Source organism: Zonotrichia leucophrys, chromosome 3, assembly GCF_028769735.1.
Source record: "Zonotrichia leucophrys gambelii isolate GWCS_2022_RI chromosome 3, RI_Zleu_2.0, whole genome shotgun sequence".
In the NCBI taxonomy this organism is placed as follows: Eukaryota; Metazoa; Chordata; class Aves; order Passeriformes; family Passerellidae; genus Zonotrichia; species Zonotrichia leucophrys.
The window spans coordinates 51,208,574-51,231,208 of NC_088172.1; the positions used below are offsets into that span (position 1 = coordinate 51,208,574).

General features: G+C 37.3%; 1 protein-coding gene across 18 annotated transcripts in view; it reads right to left on the minus strand.

The window, feature by feature from the left end:
* The window catches only part of SYNE1 (spectrin repeat containing nuclear envelope protein 1), a 295,365-nt gene that overhangs the window by 54,090 nt on the left and 218,640 nt on the right, over nucleotides 1-22,635 (minus strand). For all 18 annotated transcript variants that reach the window (XM_064708165.1, XM_064708183.1, XM_064708172.1 and 15 more), the window contains 18 exons: nucleotides 22,478-22,584; nucleotides 21,292-21,442; nucleotides 20,350-20,481; nucleotides 20,034-20,189; nucleotides 19,020-19,229; nucleotides 17,626-17,727; nucleotides 15,833-15,952; nucleotides 14,152-14,352; nucleotides 12,757-12,930; nucleotides 12,183-12,314; nucleotides 9,285-9,481; nucleotides 8,240-8,372; nucleotides 7,681-7,863; nucleotides 6,711-6,860; nucleotides 5,034-5,210; nucleotides 4,276-4,431; nucleotides 1,397-1,552; nucleotides 478-648 (listed from right to left, as the gene is read on the minus strand). In XM_064708165.1, coding sequence (XP_064564235.1) covers nucleotides 478-648; nucleotides 1,397-1,552; nucleotides 4,276-4,431; nucleotides 5,034-5,210; nucleotides 6,711-6,860; nucleotides 7,681-7,863; nucleotides 8,240-8,372; nucleotides 9,285-9,481; nucleotides 12,183-12,314; nucleotides 12,757-12,930; nucleotides 14,152-14,352; nucleotides 15,833-15,952; nucleotides 17,626-17,727; nucleotides 19,020-19,229; nucleotides 20,034-20,189; nucleotides 20,350-20,481; nucleotides 21,292-21,442; nucleotides 22,478-22,584 — 2,808 coding nt within the window. The remainder of the gene's footprint in view (nucleotides 1-477; nucleotides 649-1,396; nucleotides 1,553-4,275; nucleotides 4,432-5,033; nucleotides 5,211-6,710; nucleotides 6,861-7,680; nucleotides 7,864-8,239; nucleotides 8,373-9,284; nucleotides 9,482-12,182; nucleotides 12,315-12,756; nucleotides 12,931-14,151; nucleotides 14,353-15,832; nucleotides 15,953-17,625; nucleotides 17,728-19,019; nucleotides 19,230-20,033; nucleotides 20,190-20,349; nucleotides 20,482-21,291; nucleotides 21,443-22,477; nucleotides 22,585-22,635) is intronic.

A 22,635-nucleotide genomic window follows, 5' to 3' on the forward strand; every position in this document is an offset into this window, starting at 1 on the left:
GTGCTTCATATAAATAAGTTGTTTAATCTAAATATGCTTTTTTTTACAATGGCAAATAATACGCTTTTTTTTTTACAATGGTAAATTACTTGATCATGTGAGTGTCTCAGCTCCTGGAACATTATTTTCTTTCATCATCAATCTACTGCAAGGTTAGTGGGGGGCTAAAAATGTGATCTCAACATGCACCAGATGACGTAGCACGAGAACCTTTAGTTTTTATGGCCATTAGCATGATTTAAAAACTTGTAACAATTTGATGGTATGGCTCAAAATTACAAAGAACGTCAAAAATCTAAAAAGAAAACAACTATCCCAAATTATTTTTTCTGCAAAATGAAACATGCAGTAGCTGGTTTACAATGTGTTCTCTTAATGTCATGTGATTTTAATGTGCCAGTATGTCTTCTTCTTATAAGCGAAAACCTTACAGTTATCTGTATCCATGCAATTTCAGATAAAATTAACTCTTTTCACCTGAAGTTTATCAACTTGGACTTTCACAGCTTCCAGAGAACCAGTAAGAAGATAAAAACGGGACAAAGAGTATCTGGCTTCTGTCAGGTAACTGTTCAGTTCCTCATAAGCCACTTTGTAAATGCTCCACTGATCAAGAACAGATTGCAACAATATCTTCAGCTGGCTAACCTGGGAGGAGGGAGGAATAAACACAAAAGTAAATTAAAAGCATTCAAGCTATTTGGGATTTGTTTAAATTATTTTCTTCCTTGGGATCTCACATGTTTATTGCCCTAAATGCCTAATTTTAAACCTATTGGATAATAAAGACTTTTTACAACCATCAGTTGGGTTTACACTGGGAACAGCCTAAAGTTCTATTTCATTTTATAAAGGCTGGATGGAAGGGCCAAAGTAAAGATGTCAAAATTAATTTTACGTTGGTCCAAAGCAGATCAAGGGAAGTTCCTTGAGACTACACATATCCCTAAGGTAGGGAAATCAGCCTATGGAAATCAGCAGAGAGGCTAGCACTAACACACTGCATTCCTTCTGAGAAGGCAGACAAATGTTGATCAATGCTGAATTTGAATGTTGAAAATTAATGCTGATCTCTTCCTTATTCTGTGAGACCTGTGGGATTGAAAATAATCTAAAATAATTTGGTACCTTTACACTAAATATCAGGAAGCATCTAAAAAGCTTCACTTACAATCACTAAAATCATTGTTGAAATAAGAAATATTATACCCATTTCACATGGTATGTGTACACACAAACTTGGGGATTGATGGCTAGAGAGATGGAAAGAGGGACATGATTCAGAATCTCTTCCCCTACAACACAGAAGAAATCCAGTAGCTGCAACTGTTAATTCTCCCTCTCCTCCATGCCTTATTCCTAGAGGTGAAATTTTTCCCCTTACGAATTCTTTTACCATATGATCCAAATTGGCCCAGGAATGGTTAATTTCTTGCAGTGTATTCATAACAGCAGAAGAGGCTTCTTCTTTCTTGTTCTGTACCAAAGAAAGACCACTCTTTTCTACATTTTCTACTTCTTTTTCCTTAGTTCTTATTGATTCTTCTAATTCCTAAAAAAAAAAAAAAAAAAAAAAAAAAAAGATACCTGAGTTTAACTGACTAAATAATACCTTGATATAAAAAGGATGCCCATAACCTCCTTTTAGTTTAAAAAATAGGAGACATGCTGGCATATTTTGACTTTTTATTCTCAAGGCATTCACAACTCATCAGCAATTTCATTGAATATGTTACCTTTAAAATCTGGCAGTTTGTTGTTGGTTTAAATAGAAGCACATACTCTACATAAAACTTCTGTATCATTTTCTGCTCTCTTGTAAGAATAGAAAATTCCTTGAAAATAGCCATTCCTAGCTGGGAAACTACCTATATAATTTCACAGCATGGTGCAGGCAGATCAATGTAGGCCCTGCATTGCTCTGACTCATATGGGAAGCTCTGGGGCTCCAGGCAGCACAAACACTGAGTCTGAGCAGAGTGGGGCAGTAAGGCTTGCAGGCTTCAGGCCAGCATAGATTTGTGCTCACCTGTGAGTATGATACAGAAAGCAGACTGTGAGGTGATTACAACCTTGTGTTAGCCCTACATTTACTAGCACACCATGTGATCTCAGGTTATTTTGTCATTTTCGGCAAGCCTCTCCTCACTGAGAGAAACAGATCAACAGAGAAAGAAAAGAATACAACAGAACTCTGGTCAACCTGAAACCTCATGTCTTTCAATAAATTTCACTCCCTCTGAATCCCAAAACACAACAATCAAACCACTGCCATAAGAGACTTTACGCTGTAGACAGTTGGGAAAGTTTTTGGAATAAATAGAATTTATCCCCGCACAAATATGACACACTTTTGTCTATATACATATTTGTGAGAGCATTTTTGCAGCACTATTCTCAGCCTTTTTTCTCCTGTATTACTTCACATTTCCTCAAACATCTAGCCATGACCTTGTTCCAGAGTGCTGCCAGACTTATTTGTCATTTTTTAACCAGTTGACAACAACACAAACACTTCAAAGTTGAACACAATAAATTTGACTTTCCAAAAAGTGCATTTTTGCACTGAAAAAAGTAATCTAACTCTATACAATGTTGTTCCAAAATTCAGAAGAGGCAAAGGTTTCAAATGCCAAGACCAGCAAATATTTCTGGTTCTCTTGGAAAAGGGCTTTTTTATTCATAATTTAAAACTCATAACTGAATTAAAGATGCATTATTTGACAGGAAAAAAAGTTTAACTTCACTTATTAATAAGATGCCAAGCAGCAACTAGCATTGGTTAATAAATAAACTCCAGCTTTTGTACTAGTTGAACCGGATATCTGGGAGTGTCTGACACAGTTATTTCTTAAACAATTTGTTTCTCTGCTGATCAAAGTCTTGTCATTCATAACTAACTCCCCAAGTGTATTTGCTAACTTCCCTGACCAAAAGGAACCAAAAAGGTGATAAATCAGATTCAGCTTTGAACTCCAGCCAAGCAGACTGCTGATTATGTCAGGCTATGTTAAATTGCCCTTGCTTTAGTTGTATGGGTTTATTGTGCTGAAACCATAAAGATACCTGAATTAAAACTAAGCACTTCAGATAGATTGAAAACTCAGGTCAGCAATTTCAGAAAAAAATTTGACCTCTAACATATCTGGACTAACCACCCTATTTGCCTGTACAGAAACAAAGATGGGTTTAATGTACTGGTGAATATATAGCAAATTCTTTTATAGATTTCATTTGAATTTACAGCTGTTCTCTTTGTGAGGAGATGAATGCTAGATTATATTTGTCCCATTAATTAAATTAATGCAGGAGAGACACATAAAATTAAACACACTTCTTCAATCCCTTTCATGGGGATGAGAACACCAAGATTTTGTGCATTCAGATGGCCTGAAGGAGTTTTAATTTGATCTGGCGTGAAATTTATTATATGGTATCTGGTAGGACAAAATTATTTTGAACAAAAATTATGATGCCTGATACTGTGTGGAGGCCTTGTCTATAAATTCAGAAGTATCTGTTCTGCCTATATACCTGCAAGCTTTAACTCTGGCCTGAAAGCTCCACAGGTAAGCTTCCTACTATTTATATATGTGCTGCTCTGAGTAAGCTGTTCAGAGAAAACTGTGATACCCTATACAGCCACAACACTGCTGTGTCATCCTTGTATGAATTCCATGTGAAAAACTGTGGTGGTTTTGAACTTATGTGCATTATGTATAGCTGCATTTTGCCTCATCTCATCTTTGCACATCATAATCATGACTCTCTATCCTTTTCTGGATAGTTAAATATTTGAAAAAAAAAAACCAACAAAAAAACAATTCCCAGGTTTCTAAATGAATGCCTAAAACTTCCTTGGGTTCTAGAATTTTTCTCTGAATAGTCAGATGGAACATAAGAAATGGAAAAAGAATGGAAAAAAAGTGGGGTGTGGAGGAAAGATAGTGAAAAGGCAGAAAAAACCCGTAAGATTTGCTGAACAGATATGACAACATCTTCCTTTGACAGTCTTCTAGTTCAGTACGCCTGTCATGCTTTGAAATGTCCAGTGTAGAAATAATGATGACTTTAGTTGGTCTTAAGCAACTTTGAAACATTACAGCTCCTTCCTCCTCTTTTATTGCTGGCACCTTAGGAATGAAATCTCTCCTTTACTGAAGTCAGGAAGAGTTGAGTCACTGACTTCACCAATATGAAGATTTCATATGGATTTATCAAGTGTGGTTTCAAACTCCTGGAAAGAGAACATTATTATTTATAAGTAGACATTACCTGACAGTCTTTCAAAGCATTCTGCACTGAAGCCTGGTCTCCAATTTTTTGTTGCTGTTTCAGCTTCTTCTCTTGGGTTTCAAACCAAGTTTTTAGGCACTGCACATTATTTTCATATTCTGTCCAGGATTCCTGCAGACTTTCCAAGAGCTGAATCTGTAAAGAAAAATTAGTATATACTTTCTCATACAATTATCTTTATTGGTGCGTCAGTTACATAAATCATTGAAAATCAATGCAAAGTAGTGCCTTCTTGGAATTCAGTGCTTTCAGAATTTAAAAACAGTATATACATTCAAATTTAAATTGTAACTAGTATTTTTTATAGAATTAATAATAACCCTGGCTTCATTCAGCTTGGGGAAAAGAGGGCAAAAGAATCAGCTCACTGTGCTGTCCAATCCTTATAGGGAGGCATGGGGAAAGTGCAGGCAGATTATTCTGGGGGATATCAAATAAAAGGGGAAGACATAACAATTACAAGTTGCAACATGGGAAAACCTTATTGGGAACAAGACAAAAACTTGTCCCCCACCCGAGTGGTTAAGCATGAATCAGCTACCCAGAAGAATCTGTAGAATCTATTCTTGGAAATTTTCAAGATTCAGCTAACCAAGTCCCCTCTGAACTAACTAAAGTTAGCTCTGTTTGGGCAGGAGATTGACCTAGATGACCTGCAGAGGCTTCCAACCATTACTATCTTATTGTTCTACACGTTTTGGAAGTTCACTCCAGAGCAGCTAGTTTTTCTTCTTTACCTTTTCTGTTATCAGGCCTTGAAGGATCTGCCAACGTCTGTTCATTGCTCCGAGCTGCTCTGCAAAATCAGTTTTGTCACTGCGTTTACTTTCAACATCCTGGCTGCTGATTTGTAGCACTGACTGGTTCACAAAGTCGACGGTCAACTGTTTGCAATTTAAATCTATCTTGAAACCCTAGGAAAAAAAAATTGAATAAACAAAGCAGCACTTAAGCACCACAATTTCTCACCTTCCTGCAAAACAGAGGAAAAATGTTCAACAGCTACATCTTTATCACACTGTATAGAAGGGTCTTTTAGCAATTGGGCAGGAATTAGAAAACAAGTCCCTCCCACTGCAAGAAAAGAGAGGGTTCAGCACCACTTGATGAAGCTCGATAGGCACAAGTTCATGGGACCTGATGAGATGCATCCCAGGGTCCTGAGGGAGCTGACTGATGCTGCTGCCAAGCCACTTTCCACCATATTTGAAAAGTCATGGTGGTCAAGCAAATACCCAATGACTGGAAAAGGGAAAACATCACTCCTGTCTTTACAAAGGGAAGAAAGGAAGATCTGGGGAACTACAGACTGGTTAGCCTCACTTCTGTGTCTGGGAAGATCATGGAACAGATGCTCATGGAAGCAATGTTAAGGCACATACAAGCCAAGGATGTGATCCAAGACAGCCAGAACAGCTTTACTAAGGGCAGAGTGTGCCTGATCACCTGACCAATTCAGCGCCCTTCTACGGAATGACTGCACCAGTCAACAAGAGAAGACTGACTGACGCCATCTACCTAGAATTCTGTGAGGCTTTTGACACAGTCCCAAAAGACATTCTGATCTCCAAATTAGAGAGACATGGGTTTGAAGAGTGGACTATTCTGTGGACAGGGATTTGGCTGGATAGACGCAGCCAGAGGGCTTTGGTCAATGGCTCTGTGTCCAGGTGGAGACCAGCGATGAGTGATGTCCCTCAGGGCTCTACTCTGGGACTGGTGCTGTTTAATACCTTGATCAATGACTCAGTGAGATCAGACGTATCCTCAGCAAGTCTGCAGAGGACATGAAGCTGAGCAGAGCAGAAAACTTGAGAACTAGGTCCATGAGAACTTCATGGAGTTCAACAAGTCCAAGCGCAAGGTGCTGCACCTGGGCTGCGGATGTGAACTCATTGAGGGTAGCTCTGCAGAGAAGGATTTGAGAGTTCTCATGGATAAAAAGCTGGACATAAGCCAACAGGGTGCCCTTGCAGCCCAGAAGGCCAACTCCATTGTGGGCTGCTTCAAAAGAGGAGTGGCCAGCAGTTCGAGGGAGGTGATTCTGCCCCTTTGCTCTGCTCTTGCAAGACCCTGCCTGGAGTACTGCATTCACTCTGATACAATAAGGTTTAATAATGTGCATATTGCTTTGGATTTTCCTAAAAATTTAAGCAAGCATATTAATTATATTCCCATCATAAGTAAACAGCAGAGTTTTTTGTAGCACAGTTTTTTGTAAGCCAAAAGTAATTTTGGCTTTTTTTCCACAGTATCAAATATTTCGCAGTTCTAACTTGCCTACAATTCCAACCACTCTACAAAGCTGGTGATTTTTTTTCCCTAAATCACTTGTAATTTACAAGTGATATATTTAATTGTGATAACAATGGAGAAAATTCAAAAGGAAAATTAATAATATTGCCACTCAGTACCTTGTACTTCTGGACATAACCTTGAATTGCCTTCTGTCCTACTACATTTTTTATATTTTCTTCATCCTGCTGAATTACATTTTCCATCAGTGAAATCCAGCTCATAACTTCAGTGATGGCATGGCGAGAAGGAATTTTGTCCATCTGGAGCTGTTGAGATAACAGACTTAGAGCTCATGTTGTGAAGAAAATGGATAAGAATTCCTTGCTTTGCATTAGCACAGTTTCAGTAGTAGATAGAGTACTGCTTGCCTGCATTTAACTACTCAAAAATATGTTCTATGACATTTTTAGATGGACATATATATTTTGCATTACAAGACAATTCAGAGAACAATAGAACAACATTTTACTTCTTTTTACCATCCCAGATTCAGTAAAGATTTGGGACCCTTCCTCTCTCCCCGTAAATCACAAAGTTATTATTAACTCTGAGAGCATTCTAAGTCATAAACTAAAGCAACAGCTTACACTGATAGCAACTATATATTAAGGCCACTTTTAAACCAGTATAATTCTCTAAGTTCAGTATTACAGCATTAAAACCCCAAAATTACACAACCAAAAGCATCCTGTGCCTACACATACTAGCAAAAATCAATAATGTTTTTGGATCTATTTTGTCTTCCACAGACTTGAACCTAACCTACTCAATTTGAACAAAACCACTACCCAAACCTGACAGGGCACAAGAATGTTAAATGCCTTTTTCCAGAAAGCTTACCAGTGTGTTGAAAAAACCTTCACCTGCTCTTTAGTTAAAATTTAACAAATGTTACTATGAAAGTCTGAAACTAACACTGATGGGTATTAGGCAAGCAGGATTTGAAACTAAATGTCAGCTTTCCCACAGTAAAACAGGAATAACTTTTTTCTTATCTTTCCTCACATGGACAAACTCAGAAAGGAAGCAACTAGTCAGTGCCATCTGTACAGTCTTAGAATCAAAGGCCATTGCTCGCTTTCTTACCTGGTGCAGCTTCTCTTGTACTGCTGGGATCTGTGTGAGGAGCTCTGTCCATTGGGTTTCGATGTGGGACAATCCTGCACGCAATGCAGCTGTATCTACTTTCTTAAGCCTGAGGAGTTGGTTCCCAGTACTCAGGACAGAAGATTTCTGCGATGATTTAGTATCCACTTCTTTTGAAAACTCCTGTAAGCAGAAGCATTTTTTGTGGAAATAATTAAGTACTTTTTAATTTTACTTAGTGTTTTAGAACACCCAAAAGCTAAGAATATCTTCCATTCCCTTTAAAATATGTACTTTCTACTAGCATTCACCAGCTATACTTCAGAGTAAGTTAGAACAAAAATTGTGTTTGGTCATAAAGCCATTTTCTGTTTTCAGAATCATCAAGATTTACAATCCTTGCATACAGCAAAGAAGTGCTTAATGTGCATACACGCCAGCTGAAGAATAGCTTACCTACATACTCATGAATGGTAAGAAGAAGTATAACCATTTAATTAATCAACTGTTTAATTGTAATTGGAGAGAAATAGGTGTCCCAGGTTCACGAACAACTTACCAAGAAGGAGTTCAGGTGGTCTCGGACTGTTTCGAGTTCCTGAGGAACAGTCAAAGACTGCTGGCTCCAAAACTCAAGTCGCTCCTTTGCAGATTGCAACCACTGTGTCAATTCATTTGATTCACTCTGATACCTGGCAAGATGTTTAAACAAGACTGAAACAGTCACCGCCACCTCTTGCCTCCAACTGAGCAGACTCTCCTCCATGTGTTAGAGGAAGATATTGAATGCCAGATTTGAAATTTTATTTTTATCAAATTTCAGAAAAACGTAATTTAATTTTACAGATAGGCATGGTATCAGGAAGCTCCTATTTTAGCCACTATGCTCAAAATTTCTAATAGTGCCTGAGTTTTGCCTTTAGAAAAGTTTAATGAAGGACAGTAAATAGGTCCCAAACCTCTTTGGACAAGCTTCAATCCTACGCGATGCACATAAACAGACTTTTCCATTAGAAGGCTCAGTCTTCCTAAATCTTTACAAAAAAGTATCTCAGAGCAGAAATAAATTTTTTTTTTCAGAAACCATCTTCATATCATTTCACATGCCAAGCAACTAATGAGATACCAGAATATGAGTGTCCACACATTGGCCAGGGATTCATAGACAAAACTTTTGTACCTACTAGATAATTAATTACAAAAGTAGCATATGAACGTTAGTAAGTTACCAAAAGCTCCCTTCCATATACACAGTGACACAGACAAGAACCCAGAAGTTGCAATGCATCCACTAAAACATGCGGAGGCAACTCATATTACCCAGCAAAGCACACAACTTTTCTTCTACACCTGTATGCATACGGGGCTTCTGAATTAATCATCTAAGAAAGCATTTTCAGATTTCCTTGCACCAGCTTTTATCTGCTACATCTTTTATTACAAATGAGAGAGTATGTTCTATGGAACAGAAGAGCAGTCAATCTAACACATACATCTCAAAGTACTTTCTTTTAAATGTTTAATCAAATATGTCTGGGTCCAGAATGGCTTTGACTGAAAAGCACAGGTGAATAACTTTGTATTTACCATAACATCAGCATTACCTTGTCCAGTGCTTCAGTATTGTCTCCAGCCTGTGAAGCTCCTTGGTGACTTTGCTGGTGTTACTTAACCAGCGTTCTCCTAGTTGGTTCAGCTGACCTTCGAGTTCTGAGCAGCTAACAGAAAAAAGGAGCCTCTTCCCATCATCTAGCACTTGGTATAATTTAGGCTGGTATTCAGTCAGGTTGGATCTCAGATGCTGTAATGACAGAGGACATGATTAGATAACTGCAGGTCTCTGCTACCACACTTTCTCAACATTTAGTTTCCTTTTATTGCAATTTGTTGCACATGCAATGTCACCACAGAACATCAAATTTTTCTCTGCTCCAGCTCTAGATCACCCCAAGAACCATCATGTGGGTAATCTGCTCAAAAGCTGAAAAAGTTGTCACAAACCCAATCAAGTCAATATGTCCATTGGTTCCTCCTTATGATGAACTCCTTCTTTGTGTAGATTTTCTAAACTTGAAAAGAATCTTTGTGGGACAACACCCTTTCTGATAGAAATTGATTAAAACACCGGAACTTTACCACCTGCTGAAAACTACCATCTACTGCAATGAATGTTAAGATATCCAATATAAATTATTATAAATTATTATAAGTTATTATAAATTATTAACAGTGATTCCCTCTTCAGCCATTCCAATGCCTATCTTCTGATCTCTGGATATCTCACTCTTTTACTGATTTACCCTTCTGCTCTTCATGGCTACAAAGCAGAAGATCACCCCATCCATCCAAATCCCTGAACACAGAGACCAATTTTTATTGCACAAGAAAGCAAAAAAAGATCATGAGAAAGGAAAGGTTGTTAATACTATTACCCAAAATGAGATAGATTAAATTTAAATGAAGATTTGTGAGTGGCTAAAGAATTTGCATATGTGGGCAAATATACCTGTTGAATTCCACTAGCATTACCCAAAGAGTATGGATTTTAAAAACATCTGTACATTGGTATAAGTTTGACTGGAAAATGCACATGCATTCCCATTTTTCAGATCTGAGGAAAGTAATCTGATTATAAAAGGCTCAAAATGACCAATCTTATAGTGAGTACATGAACTTTCTATCACTCTCATTTCCTCTTTCACAAAAATAGAGTTTTTAATAGATTTAAAAAAATTAACTTTATATGTTTGTGAGTCTGTGTATTTATACATAACAAATATACAAAAAAATTCCTAGACAGAGGCTTAAAAAATTCTAAGATAATAATAAATTTATTATGATGGATTTTAAAGCTAAATGTGGCCAATTAATAAAATCTACGACATATAAGAATACAAGAATCTAGATTTGAACAACATAGTTTATATAAGTGAAAAGAAAAATAAAAGAAGAAAGCTAATTTAGGGTCAGGACAAACACAAACAATGCCTAGCATCAAACAAAACCAAAATAACCACACAACAGATTGCTTAAATTGTCCTCATACCATATGAAAAGCAGAAAGCTGTCTGGTAGAATAACCAAAAAGAAAACAACACAAAGTCAATTTTCAAGAAAAATTTGACAGACATTTTTCTGTAAAACAAAAAGAGAATGGAAAAACCCCAACTAAGTATGAGGAGACAAAAACAAAACACCAGACCAAAGAAACAGGATGTGGTAGAAAAACTGTATTTGAACTATTGGTTGCATTTGGGGAAGAAGGAAATTTGAGGAACCACAGGCTGTTCAGCCTCACCTGGCTCTCTGGAAAGATCATGGAGCACATCCTCCTGGATTCCATTTTCAGTGACAAAAAGAACCAAGAGGTGACCAGGAATACTTAGCTTAATATTCACTAACAGCCTTTTATAACAAAATTACTGTTTCTGTGGATCAGACTGACTTCAGCATGGCCTTTGACACCATCTCCCACTGAACCCTCCTCTAGCAGCAGAGAGAGCTCAGGCTGGATAAATGGACTGTTTGGTGGGCTGAAAATGAGCTGCATTACCAGTCTCAATGCTAGTGATCAAAGCATCATGATGCCTGGCTGGCAGGTTGCAATGGGCAGAGTACTCCAGAGATTACTGATATTTTAATCCAAACAAGTTCAACATCTTAATGGCATGGATCATGGCAGACAGCATTCCCTCAGTAAATCTGTGGATGACACTAATGTAGGGAGAGTGGTTGGGACAAAAAGTGGCAGACTGATTCCAGAGACTCTACTAAACTTCAGGCTGGAGACAGCAGAAACCTTGGAAGGCTGAAGAAATGCAACATCTGCACCTTGGGCTGACCAGCTGTGTGTCTCAGTACAGGTCAGGAAGAAAACTGGTTGTGTATTTAACCTGGCAGTTTATCAGGCAAGCCACAGCACAGGCCTATAATAGAACTGTGAAAACCAGATAAAGTTATTTCATTATCCTCATCTAGGTGGTGCTGATGAGGCCATATCTACTCCATCAGACTGTGCTCTGCCCCATCTCTCACTGAGCTGAGGAAGAAGGAAGTAGTCAGGTGTAGAACTGAGTTATTTAGAGTCCTAGAGCATATATCCTTCACTAAGAGGCTGTGGGAAATGTGCTTGCTGTAGATTGACAAACAGGAGGCCAAAGGCCAGTCTAACAAAGATCTACAGCTGTTTGTGTTAAAATTAAAAAGATGATAGAGGTAAATTCTCCTCAGTAGTGCCACATAATATAAAAAGGGCAATGGTGACAAGCTGAAAGTTGATGTTACTGACTGGACATTACAGAAAACCTTTTATAGTAAGTCTTTGTGCAGGACTGCAACTGCTCCCCTTGGCAACTGTGGGATCTCCTATTTTGAGGTTTCCAAAGCTGTTGCTGATCCAGCCTGTGACAACTGTAGTGCTTCAAGTGGGAGACTGGAATAGATGACTGTCAGAGATCCCTTCAACCCCTCTTTTCTGCAGAGAATGTCTACAAAGCACCAACCTGAAAAAGTGTAATCCGGTCTGTAAGCCTGTCCTCTGTCTCTTCTACTAACCCAACAATGGGGATGTTTCCTTCAACAGACTCCAGCTGTCTGGTGAGTTCCTGGTAATCTTCATCCAGATGCATCCAGGTCTACAAGCACAAATTATCCATGTATATGGTGAATCTGAGTATCTAGAAATTTTACTATTTTTTTTTTTTTAATTTGAAGGCCTACAGCTAGCTATGTGGTTTTGAAAGTACAGAAATAACAGTACAAATGTCCAGTGGACCTGTAAAAAGACATCATCGCTGTGCCAAGTTCAACTTTTGGTAACAACACACGGATAAAACTGTCATGCTCTCCTTAACCAGCTAAAGCTAAGCTCTTCAGACTTAGAGGAACACAACTTGTGCCACCTGAAGGTCACAACAGTTAAACAGAAAAGACTGCATGTAGTCTATCAGTGCTTTGTGTGTATGACAAAATGGACTGACGCTCATCAATTCTGTCCAAGCACAGGAAATCAGCATTATAGAATATGCTGGTGGCTGATCAGAATGGAAGTATAGAAAAGGCCACAGAAATTCTCACCTCCAGAATGTATTCCAGCTCCACACCTCGTTTATGAGCCAGCTTTAATACAGCTGAAGCTCGTGTTATTATCTCTGAATGTGACTGAGTTTCCTTCAAGAGAGAAAGGCTACTCATCTTTCTAAAAAGTGTTTCTGTCAGGATCATGTGTGACTCCAATCCTTGAAAATATTCCTGAAAAATTCAGATGTGAGGGAGGGGGAGAATAGAAAAGAGAAGGTTCAATTATTACTTAATTCATTGTCACTAAAAGAACATTTTAAGACATAAGCAGTACAATCAAGTATTTACATAGAAGTGGGTAAACCTTTCACTTCACAACATTTCATGAAATCCAACATAATTTACAGAGGACAATGGTCTATTCAAAGAAAGGAATCAGTCATTCTTTCCACACAAATTCCATCCTGACCCTCATTCCATAAACAAAACCACATTAAATCAGATAAACAACCCCAAAAATTTCTGCCTAATGAAAATGTGGAAAATACTTGTCCTATTTGTGGGTGCTATTACCAAATGTAAATTTCTGTTGAAAATAAATGGAGTGGTGGATGAAATGGCTAGGAAGCATGACAGGACAATACCAGGAACTTGTTACTAGAATAATGAAGAACATGCAATCTATCTGGGTTCACCTTCAACAAAGCATTTGAAACTCAGTGTGTCAGAACAGTTCACTGGCTCCAATTTAAAGTACAGTCTGGCCCACTGTTCTGAAAAGCTCCTGAACTTTTAGGAACAGAAGGTTAGCAATTTGCTTTTCATAAGTGTCCTGATTTCAGCTGAGATAATTTTCTTCTTAGTAGCTGGTACAGCGAAGTGCTTTGGTTTTACTAGGGGAATAATGTTGATGACACACTGATGTTCTGTTTGTTGCTGAGTAGTGTTTACTCCAAGTCAAGGACTTTTCAGCTTCCCTTGCTCTGCCAGTGAGGAGGTGCATGAGGAGCCTGGAGGGACCATGGTCAGGACAGCTGACCTGAACAGGCCAAAGGAATATTCCATACAATAGAGCATTATGTTCAGTATATAATCTTGGGGGAGCTGTCTGGAAGCTGCTGATTTCTTCTTGGGGACAGGCTGGCTATTGGTCAGGAGGTGGTGAACAACTGCACTGTACACCATTTATTTATTTCTCTTGTATTTATTTCTCTCTCTCCATTACAGTTATATTGACTATTGCAATTATTTTTACTATTAGTGCTATTAGTATTAGTATTCATCTCTCAATCCACAAGGCTTACCATTTCTTTCTTTCTGATTCTCCTTCTCCTCAATGAAGGAACACATAAGGAGGAAGCAGCTGTGTGGTTCTTAGTTTCCCACTGGGGCTCAAGCATGACAAGAAGATTACAGTCACTACTAGTCCTGAAATAAGTCCTGATTTCTTACCTTATGTTTTTCAAGTAGTGACTGAACCTCTTCCTTGGAAGAAACAATCATTTTCTGGTCACCAGCCATTTTTTCTTGGCCTGTTTCTACCAGGTCAGCCAGGTCCTGTAAAGCCCGCTCATACTGCCTCTTCAGAGCCATATTCTGATTCAGATCACTCCGCCTGGATCCAATGATCATCAGCAGCTCATCATACTTATCCTGGGGGGCAAAGGGCACCAATGGTGATTCTTATTTCACACCTTATAGGTCTTTCTAGAAGCAACCTTACTGGCTCTGCTCTCTCAGAATAAGATTTATTTCCAGATCAAAAAGAGTTTGCAGATATACTGACTTCATTGATAAATTAACTCACCATTTAAAGACAGAAAAAATAAGCAAGACCTGCAACTCTTTAAAGTACATGCATTTGGGGAAAAAATAGCAGAATTCCAAAGGCTCATGTAAGTAGCAAAGATTTGGCTTAATGCATCAAAAGGCAGTGACTCCCGTGCAATGCAGATGCTATATTCATTTTACTTTTTATAATGCAGAGAATTGCAGGGATTCCACCATGGATACAGACCATAGGCATTTCAAAGTCAGGTTTGCTTCCTTCTCCTCCCCCCAGAATCTTACTGGTAGCAAGCAAGATACATACGACTTACTGTAAAAACCAAAACAAGCCCATACTTTTGATCTATATAAGACATTCCAACAACCAAAATACCTCTACGATCATCCAGTGCTACAACAAAGTGCCCACCCTCAGACTGCATCTGGCTCTCCTAGCCTTAAACAGAATTTTGTGAGAAGCAAAACTGTCAGAAAAAGCCAAAGAAAGGCTTTTCTAAAAACTGAAATGAAGGAGAGGGAGAACATAATGGCACATAAACTGAGAGAAAAAAAAAAAAAAAGCAAAAAAACCACCAAACAAATCAAGAGGAGGTCCTAAGACCAAAAGGATAGAGACACATTTCTTAGTGATTTATTTCTTAGTCAGTTATTTTTAGTTGATATCACTAGTTGGTTTAGTAAGTTTATGGTCCAGTTTCAGCTGTTTTATTTGCTTCCAATTTATTATTATTATTATGCTATTGTAAATGGTAAAATTCATTCATAAACCTTCTTCTTGACATTTCCTCAAATATTCCCCTGCATCAGCCAAACTGCTCAAAAAGGACTTTCAACATGTTTACAGAAGATGTGGATCAATTGCCCACATGTATTGACAAGAGAGGTGTTCTTGCAAAAGCGGAATGTTTCCAGTTTCAGGTCTCACTTCACTCTCTGTCCTCCTTTACCACCTTCCTGCTTTGAATGACAGATGTGAGACAGTCCTAAACCACAGATCATGAGACTCTGGTGAGAACAGGGATGAGCCTTCAGCAGACAAATTTATGTTTACATGCTTAATGTCATCTGTGTGAAAAGGGAGTGGATGAGAGCTGACAGAAAACATGGTTTTGTAAATTATTACAATTAATACTGATAATATCAGAGATGTTAGAAAATCTGAAGAGGAACAAAATTTTAAAACTAGGTGAACCAGAGAGAACATAATCTTTTATACATACTGAAATGCCTTAAAATCCCATTTCCTAAACTGCTTGATGAACAATAAAAAGAAGCATTCCTTTGATATCATAGGTGAGAAATGTGATAGGATGGACAGGTTTAGGATGGAACTAATGAACCATACCTGGATCTTAGACAGCTCTTGTACAGAAGGTTGGTCAATTTGTAGCTTGTCTATACGCTTCTTTAATTCACTGATTCCAGTATCTAGTTCCTTTAAACCATCTTCTGCCTCCAGTATGACCTGTATATGAAAATTATATTGCTTAGTTTTAAGTTTCAACAGTAGTGCAGTTGACCTATGATCAGATTCTTTTCTGCTAAGAAATAATCACACCTTCAATGTGCTGAAATTGTAAAGGATGCTATGAAGGAAATGTACTAATTAAAAAAGGGGAGAGTCCAGTTTTTTTCTTAAAATTAAATAAGCATATCATTATTACTTTATTATAACAAGCTGTTTTAGTATCATATAAATACTATGCTTAGTATTTTTTACACCAAACATAGCTATGAATTTCCATGCTTTTAGGGCCCAAAATATTTTTTTTAATGTAACAATGTCATTTATTTTTTTTTAATTAACAGTCATTCCTGTCATCTCTGAGCACCAAGCAAACAATCATCACAGCAGAACCCACGTAAGAATGCAAAGAGCTCTGTGTAGCTTCCTTTCAAGCCTGAGATGGGGTTAAATTACCTGTACCTCCCCTTCTGCACTTGGAAAACTACAATTTAAGAACACAGATTGGTATCTGCAAGTGTCTGAAGGTGATGAGTTTTTCCAGAGGAAGCTATAAGCTTCCCTAGGTGTCTGCTGTAGATTATAAAAAAATTAAAAGTATGAGGTAGATTCCTGTACTTAAAGTGATTTGTTGAGGCCCTTTCTGGAAACTTCCTATTCAAATATTTTAAACTATGTATGTGAAGTAGGACTCCTGCCTTTCAGCAGCATGGAGTTTGCACAATACAGTCACTAAACTTCCACTTCATGCAACTGAAGTCAACCAGGCTGATTAAGAGTCTTACTTTTACTTTCCTAACCACATATTGAACAAGCAGCAATGCTTTTAAATTTGAATGTTTTATCAGCCAAAGGAGATTTTCTGCAATGAATAATTTCACTTGCTTTTGTTGACACATTGTTTTCCTAGCTGGTTAAATTAATAGTACTGGAAATATGTTTTTGCCAGTGCTTGGCATCACAAAAGATAGAAAAGAAGGACATAGTGCAACCTCTCTTTTTCATACAGGAGTTGTAAACTCCTTCAAAATTGGAATGTCAGGTATATAAAGTCGAGTATTTCTGTTTAACTGAAGGGTAAGTCTCTTCCACTTAGACACCTGCTGGCACCTGATGACACTAACAAGAAATATCTATAAGAAGTACACCTTAGCATACTCTATTCATTTTTCTCATTGGCAAAACAGAAACAAGAAAACAGGATACACTTTTTCATATAAAATAATTAATTATTCTTTAGGCCACTCCTGATAAAGAAATAATAATTACTGCATAAATTAAAACGAGTTACATTAAAGATATCACTATAAACCAGTGAGCGGCAAAGTGCCTTTGGTTCTTAATAAAGTTTAATAGTCAAACAACTTAGCAAAACTCTGGGCTTTTTTGTTTATTGAAGTTTTCTCTTTTCAAATACTGCCCAGTATAAACATAACTAGGTACTAGGTCAGCTGGGAGATGAGAGAGACACTTTAGCTAGGTTTTTTTTTTGTTTTGACTTTTCATTTTATTTACTTTTAAATACGTGTACTCCACTCTTGGATATTTTCCTATACTTAATGTGAACACGTATGTTCTCCCATTTAAAGGAACTGTTCTCTAGAGTCCACTTATTCTTTGGATAAAAACTTTACCTCTTCCCCTCTCCCCAAGTGACAGATATGTGGTAGTACCTGCATTTGTTCTGTTTCTGGTCTGTCAGCTGCCTCTGCTAATTTCTGTAGAAGTAAGTATTTGTTATCAGCCACTGATGTAAACATGAGCTTCAGATCATTCTGCAGGAGACAAAACCAACAAATTACAGCCAATTGCAGCACAAAACAAGCAGAAAATATTCCATGCTCCAAAAAGATTAAAGCATTAAACATTACATGGTAACACTACAGCATCAAAATTATTCAAAAAGCATCATAATTAGCCAATGCAAAACATTTAATATTGCTGAAAATCCAGCTATGGAGACTAAGAGCTGAAGCAATTCATATTTAAAACATATCCTGTGAATGCACTTCTATTTTTGTCTTCAAATTAAATGATTAATTACCAAGGGGTCATTACCTCCTTGTAAAAAAAATAAATCTTGTACAGTTTATTCAACTACATATGATTGTAAGCAAGCTTGGTTTTACTTTTTAAGGCAAGTTGTTCTAAATACAAACTTGAGCTAATGTAATACATAAGTAAACAAGACCTCCACACATTACAGGGCTAACCACAAGCTGAAAATTTTAGAATATTTTATCAGAAAAGACATATAAATATTACTTAACAATTTTGCTGAAATACAATCAATCATTTTTTCTTGCACTCATCACAACAGTAAATTAACAGCACATTTTTCTGAGACTTTCAGCATTACATAGGAGGTACATTAATGATTTAGTATTTATTTTTACATTCAATAATTATTTTAAATACTGAAAATCTCTAAGAATAATGCAATGAATTCTAATCAACCTTGATGTCATCAGCAAAGAGAAGTCTTTCATTGAAAAATGGGAGATTGCACAGGAAAATTACGGAGTTTGAAAGGAAATCTAGTAGTAAAAATCTATGAAAAGATGACCCTAATCTAAAGACACAAGGATTTTTTTTTTTTTAATTTATGAGGGTTTTGATTAAAAATAAACCCTTCTGAAGGGCTTCTATATATTAATGACAGTGATAATGATAACAATAATAATAATAGTAGGAGATAAGGTAGAGACCAAGTAAGATCTGAAAGCTTTTCTCAACTCTGTTCAAAATTTTCTGAGAGTGCACATTTCTGCACTTATCAGATTTTTTTAATACTTGCACAACATAGACTTCCTTTTATGTAATGCCAGCAGGAGGAGACAGCAAGGAAAGATTATCACTTTACAGTAATTGCATGATTTGAAGAAGCCTTCTAGTGGAGAGTTTAAATTTTGATTAATTATTAGTATGAAATTTTGCATAAGTTTGAAGAGCTTGATTTTTCAATAAAAAACCTGTGACAACCTTGTTCTTTTAATTTGGCATCAAAAATTCACAGCCTTTATATCTCCATTTGACATAGACCTCTGTTAATTTCATCACCTCATACCTTGAATGTGATGATTTGCTGGAGCCGCCCTTTCATCTGTTGGCATCTCTGATTTACCACTGTCTCCAGTAAGGACAGTCTTCTCAAGAGGCAATCCAAAGTGTCTTCTATAATAACCCTCTTATCACTACTGTCAGGAAATATCTGAGCAAACAAATTCTTGTTCTTATCCACTTCTTCTGTTATGTCTTTGATTTCTTTGGCAAGAGTCTAATTTTGTGGAAAAACAAAAGAAGTGACAATCAGACATTCTGGAAAGCAGGCAAACATTGCCATAGCCATAGTCAATTTTGCAATGATGCAGTGATTTTTTTTTACATTGCTGGTATACACATATTCTAGAGAAAGATGGAAGTTACATTAATCTCTGATAGTAAAAATATTCCATGCTCCAAGGAAAAACAAGTGCTGGAACAAAATAATGTAAAGCCACAGAAATATCAGGGCTGGATTAAAAGTCATCTAGTCCAATTCTCCTGAAGTAAATATGAACATCTTCAACTAAATCAGGATGCTCAGAGCCATCTCAAATCTGAATTTGAATGCTTCCAGGGATGGGACATCCATCCTGTCTGGAAAACCTGCTCCAGCATTTCTACACTCTCATTTTGAAAGATTTCATCCTTGTATCTTGTCTGAATCTATCCTCTTCAGTTGAAAGCCATTGTTCCTTTGTTCTATTGCCTCTCTCCCCCCCCGCCACCACTCAATTTTTTCCACCTCCCTCACCCCTAATTAATGTTGATGAACCTGTGCTGTTTCTATATCCTAGAGTATCCCTCCCTCTTTTTCACATAGTTTCAATTTTGATAATGTGGTGTTAGCTAATACTTAGATGTTAAAGAGACGAAAGAGTCCATGCTTTCTGCAACATTCTCTACATGGTCAACTGCAGAATGCTGCAGTTACACAGAGATTATGTCAGCGACATGTCACTTATCCAGGATTCTAACACTTTTGTTCTAAACACTACTATTGGCAATTAAAAGAAACTCCTACTCATGGATTCCTCACCTCTTGCTTGCAGAGGTAGGTTTCTGTTTCTTCTTCTGGCAACAGAGCTGTAGCAACAAAGACTTGCTCTTCCACCCCATCCAGCCACACGGACGTGGCAGTGACACCCTCATACAGCTTCTGCTCCAGATGCAGGGTCTCATCCAGCCGTCCAGCCTGGGCAAAAGGAAGCACAGGAGTCAGCCCAGAAGTACAAGACAGTCTTCCTAACTTCTAATATTTGGGAAAGGCCTGGATTTCCAGGTCATAGCTGGAGGAGTTTTCACTGTTATTGTGGCTTAGCTGTAGGACAGGTGTAAAGACAACTGAAAATTACCTCAGATGAGACATCTTCAAAGGCCTGATTCAATTCAACCAGCACTGGTGACACTAAGGATTTATCTTCATCCTGTGTCTCCTCCTTATACAAAGGCATTCCAGGTATTAATCTGTTAGGTCTGCTATAAAGCTGCGGAGAGAGAGGCACTAATTAGGATGCAACTACCATATGTAGGGCACAAAATTCAGCTGTACAGACTCCCTGCTGACTGAGGCTATCACCTGCTAATGCTCATGGTCCTCCCACAAATGCTCCATGCCATGAATATTTTGCATAAATATTACTCAACAGGAGGTTCACTAGAAATACAGGATAAATGCTTGTAGCCGGAAGTAAAAATTATTAGCTTTTATAAAAAATATTATCAATTACTCTTTAATTAATACAAGGTATTTAGAACTTTGGAAGTTGGTTCATGGAGTGTTATACAAAGAAGAGTGAATTTGGGTATCTTAACAATAAAATGGAAGATGTATGTTAATATAGACTTTGGTTTGTCCCCAGTTTAATTGATTAATCCCTATTTCTTCCAGCAGAAATACTGTTCCCAAAATTCCTCACCCACTAAGATCAAGAATGGAATGCAACCAATAAATTCAAACTGAAAATAACAGTTTTCCTCTAAGCTGTTGCCAGAGTACTGATCAATCCCAGAGTGATGATTTGCTACAGAATTATCCTGAGTTAGATAAGCAGATAAACATTTTGTCTGAGCTCTTTCTTCCTTTCTAGTTCATTAACTTGATGGTAGTGCAATTCAAATCACTTTGAACATGAGCAGTGCTGGTGCCAGTATGTAACAGTTTTTAAAGGTGCCACAAAAATAAATTGTTATAAGAGGTGCAATATGTAGATCCATTAAGGTGCTGTAGTTAAGGCATGAAATATGGAGCAAATACTTTCAAAGAGAAAATGGAAAGAGAAATTTTAAAAAGCTACCAGCTGTTCTTTTTCCAAAGCTTTCTGGAGTAGTCTCTGCTTGGTACTGAATTCCTGGTTTAGGCTGTCCCATTTCCTCTTCATCTGTTCTTCAGATGATGGCTTCTCACCTTCTAAGACTAATTCCTCAGAAAGTACATCAGGCTTCTCACTGAATATGAAGAAGCATAAAGGTTTAATAAATGCAAAAGTTATAAACATATAAAGCTATAATTTTCCATTAGGAAATTCTACATTTAAATTAAATGCTAGTTTTTAAAGCTCTGACTTGTTAATTTTGGTATTGTTTTTTTGAAAATAAGACAAAGGTTGGTTTGAACAGCAAGAAGTTCTTATCTGATGAAACAAAATGTACTTTCGAAAAGACTGTTTGCAAGTACCCAAAATAAGTAAAAAATCCCCAAACCAGACTGAATATATATGACATTGAAATGTAACCTATAAAAAGGTTGTAGTTCAAAGCATGAATTAAAACAAATATTTTATCTGACTCCTTCCTCACTTCCTTTCTCAAAATGGTAGACATAGTTTAATGAAGGACAAGCATATGAGTTTAGCTTTGGTAAACAGTTAATCACAGTCAGAATTTTCTATTTGCTGGTTTGTTTGTGGGGTTTTTTGGGTTTTGGATTTTTTTTTTTTTAATTTATTTATTTCTATGGTACACCATCACTTGATCATCACAAGAAGTAAGCCTCAAACAGAAGGAAACTGGTTAAGTACTTTCTGGCATTAAAATTAAGGCTTCAAAAGGAAAAAAATACTTGCTAATTGCAGGAAAAATAAAATCAAGCAATGAGTATCTCATCTGGGAAAATCTGGTTACAATGGCAGATGCCAATGTTTGAGGTAGATGTGATTCACACACCAGTGCTGGTCCATAAAGTTACAGTAACTGAGCCACTGCTTGTCTAGTGAGTCTTGCTAGCCTTTAATTTTAGTATGATTCGGGCTAATAAGAATAAAGGGCATTTCTAAATGCTGGAAGTGATCTATTCTCACAAAACAGTTTGTGTAACTGTATTATCAGACCCCTGAATTATCAATCAGGACTCCAGCAGCCAAGGCGCTGTACAAAAGATAGAACAAAAATTAGAGGACTACGAGCAGAAGAGGGATGTAAGCATAGGGATGACAAAGTATAGCCATAGAAATTTACTTTTTGGAACAACACATGAAAGCACACCTTATGGGCAGTCCTTCAGTAGAGCTTTGCTGCGTTAGGATCTCTCCTCCGCGGCACGCTACTGACCGAAGCAGATTCTTCTGCTCTTCTAGCTCCTGTTCCAGCTCCTAGCACAGCAAGTTACACAAAACAGAACAAATCTCACACACACTGGTTTT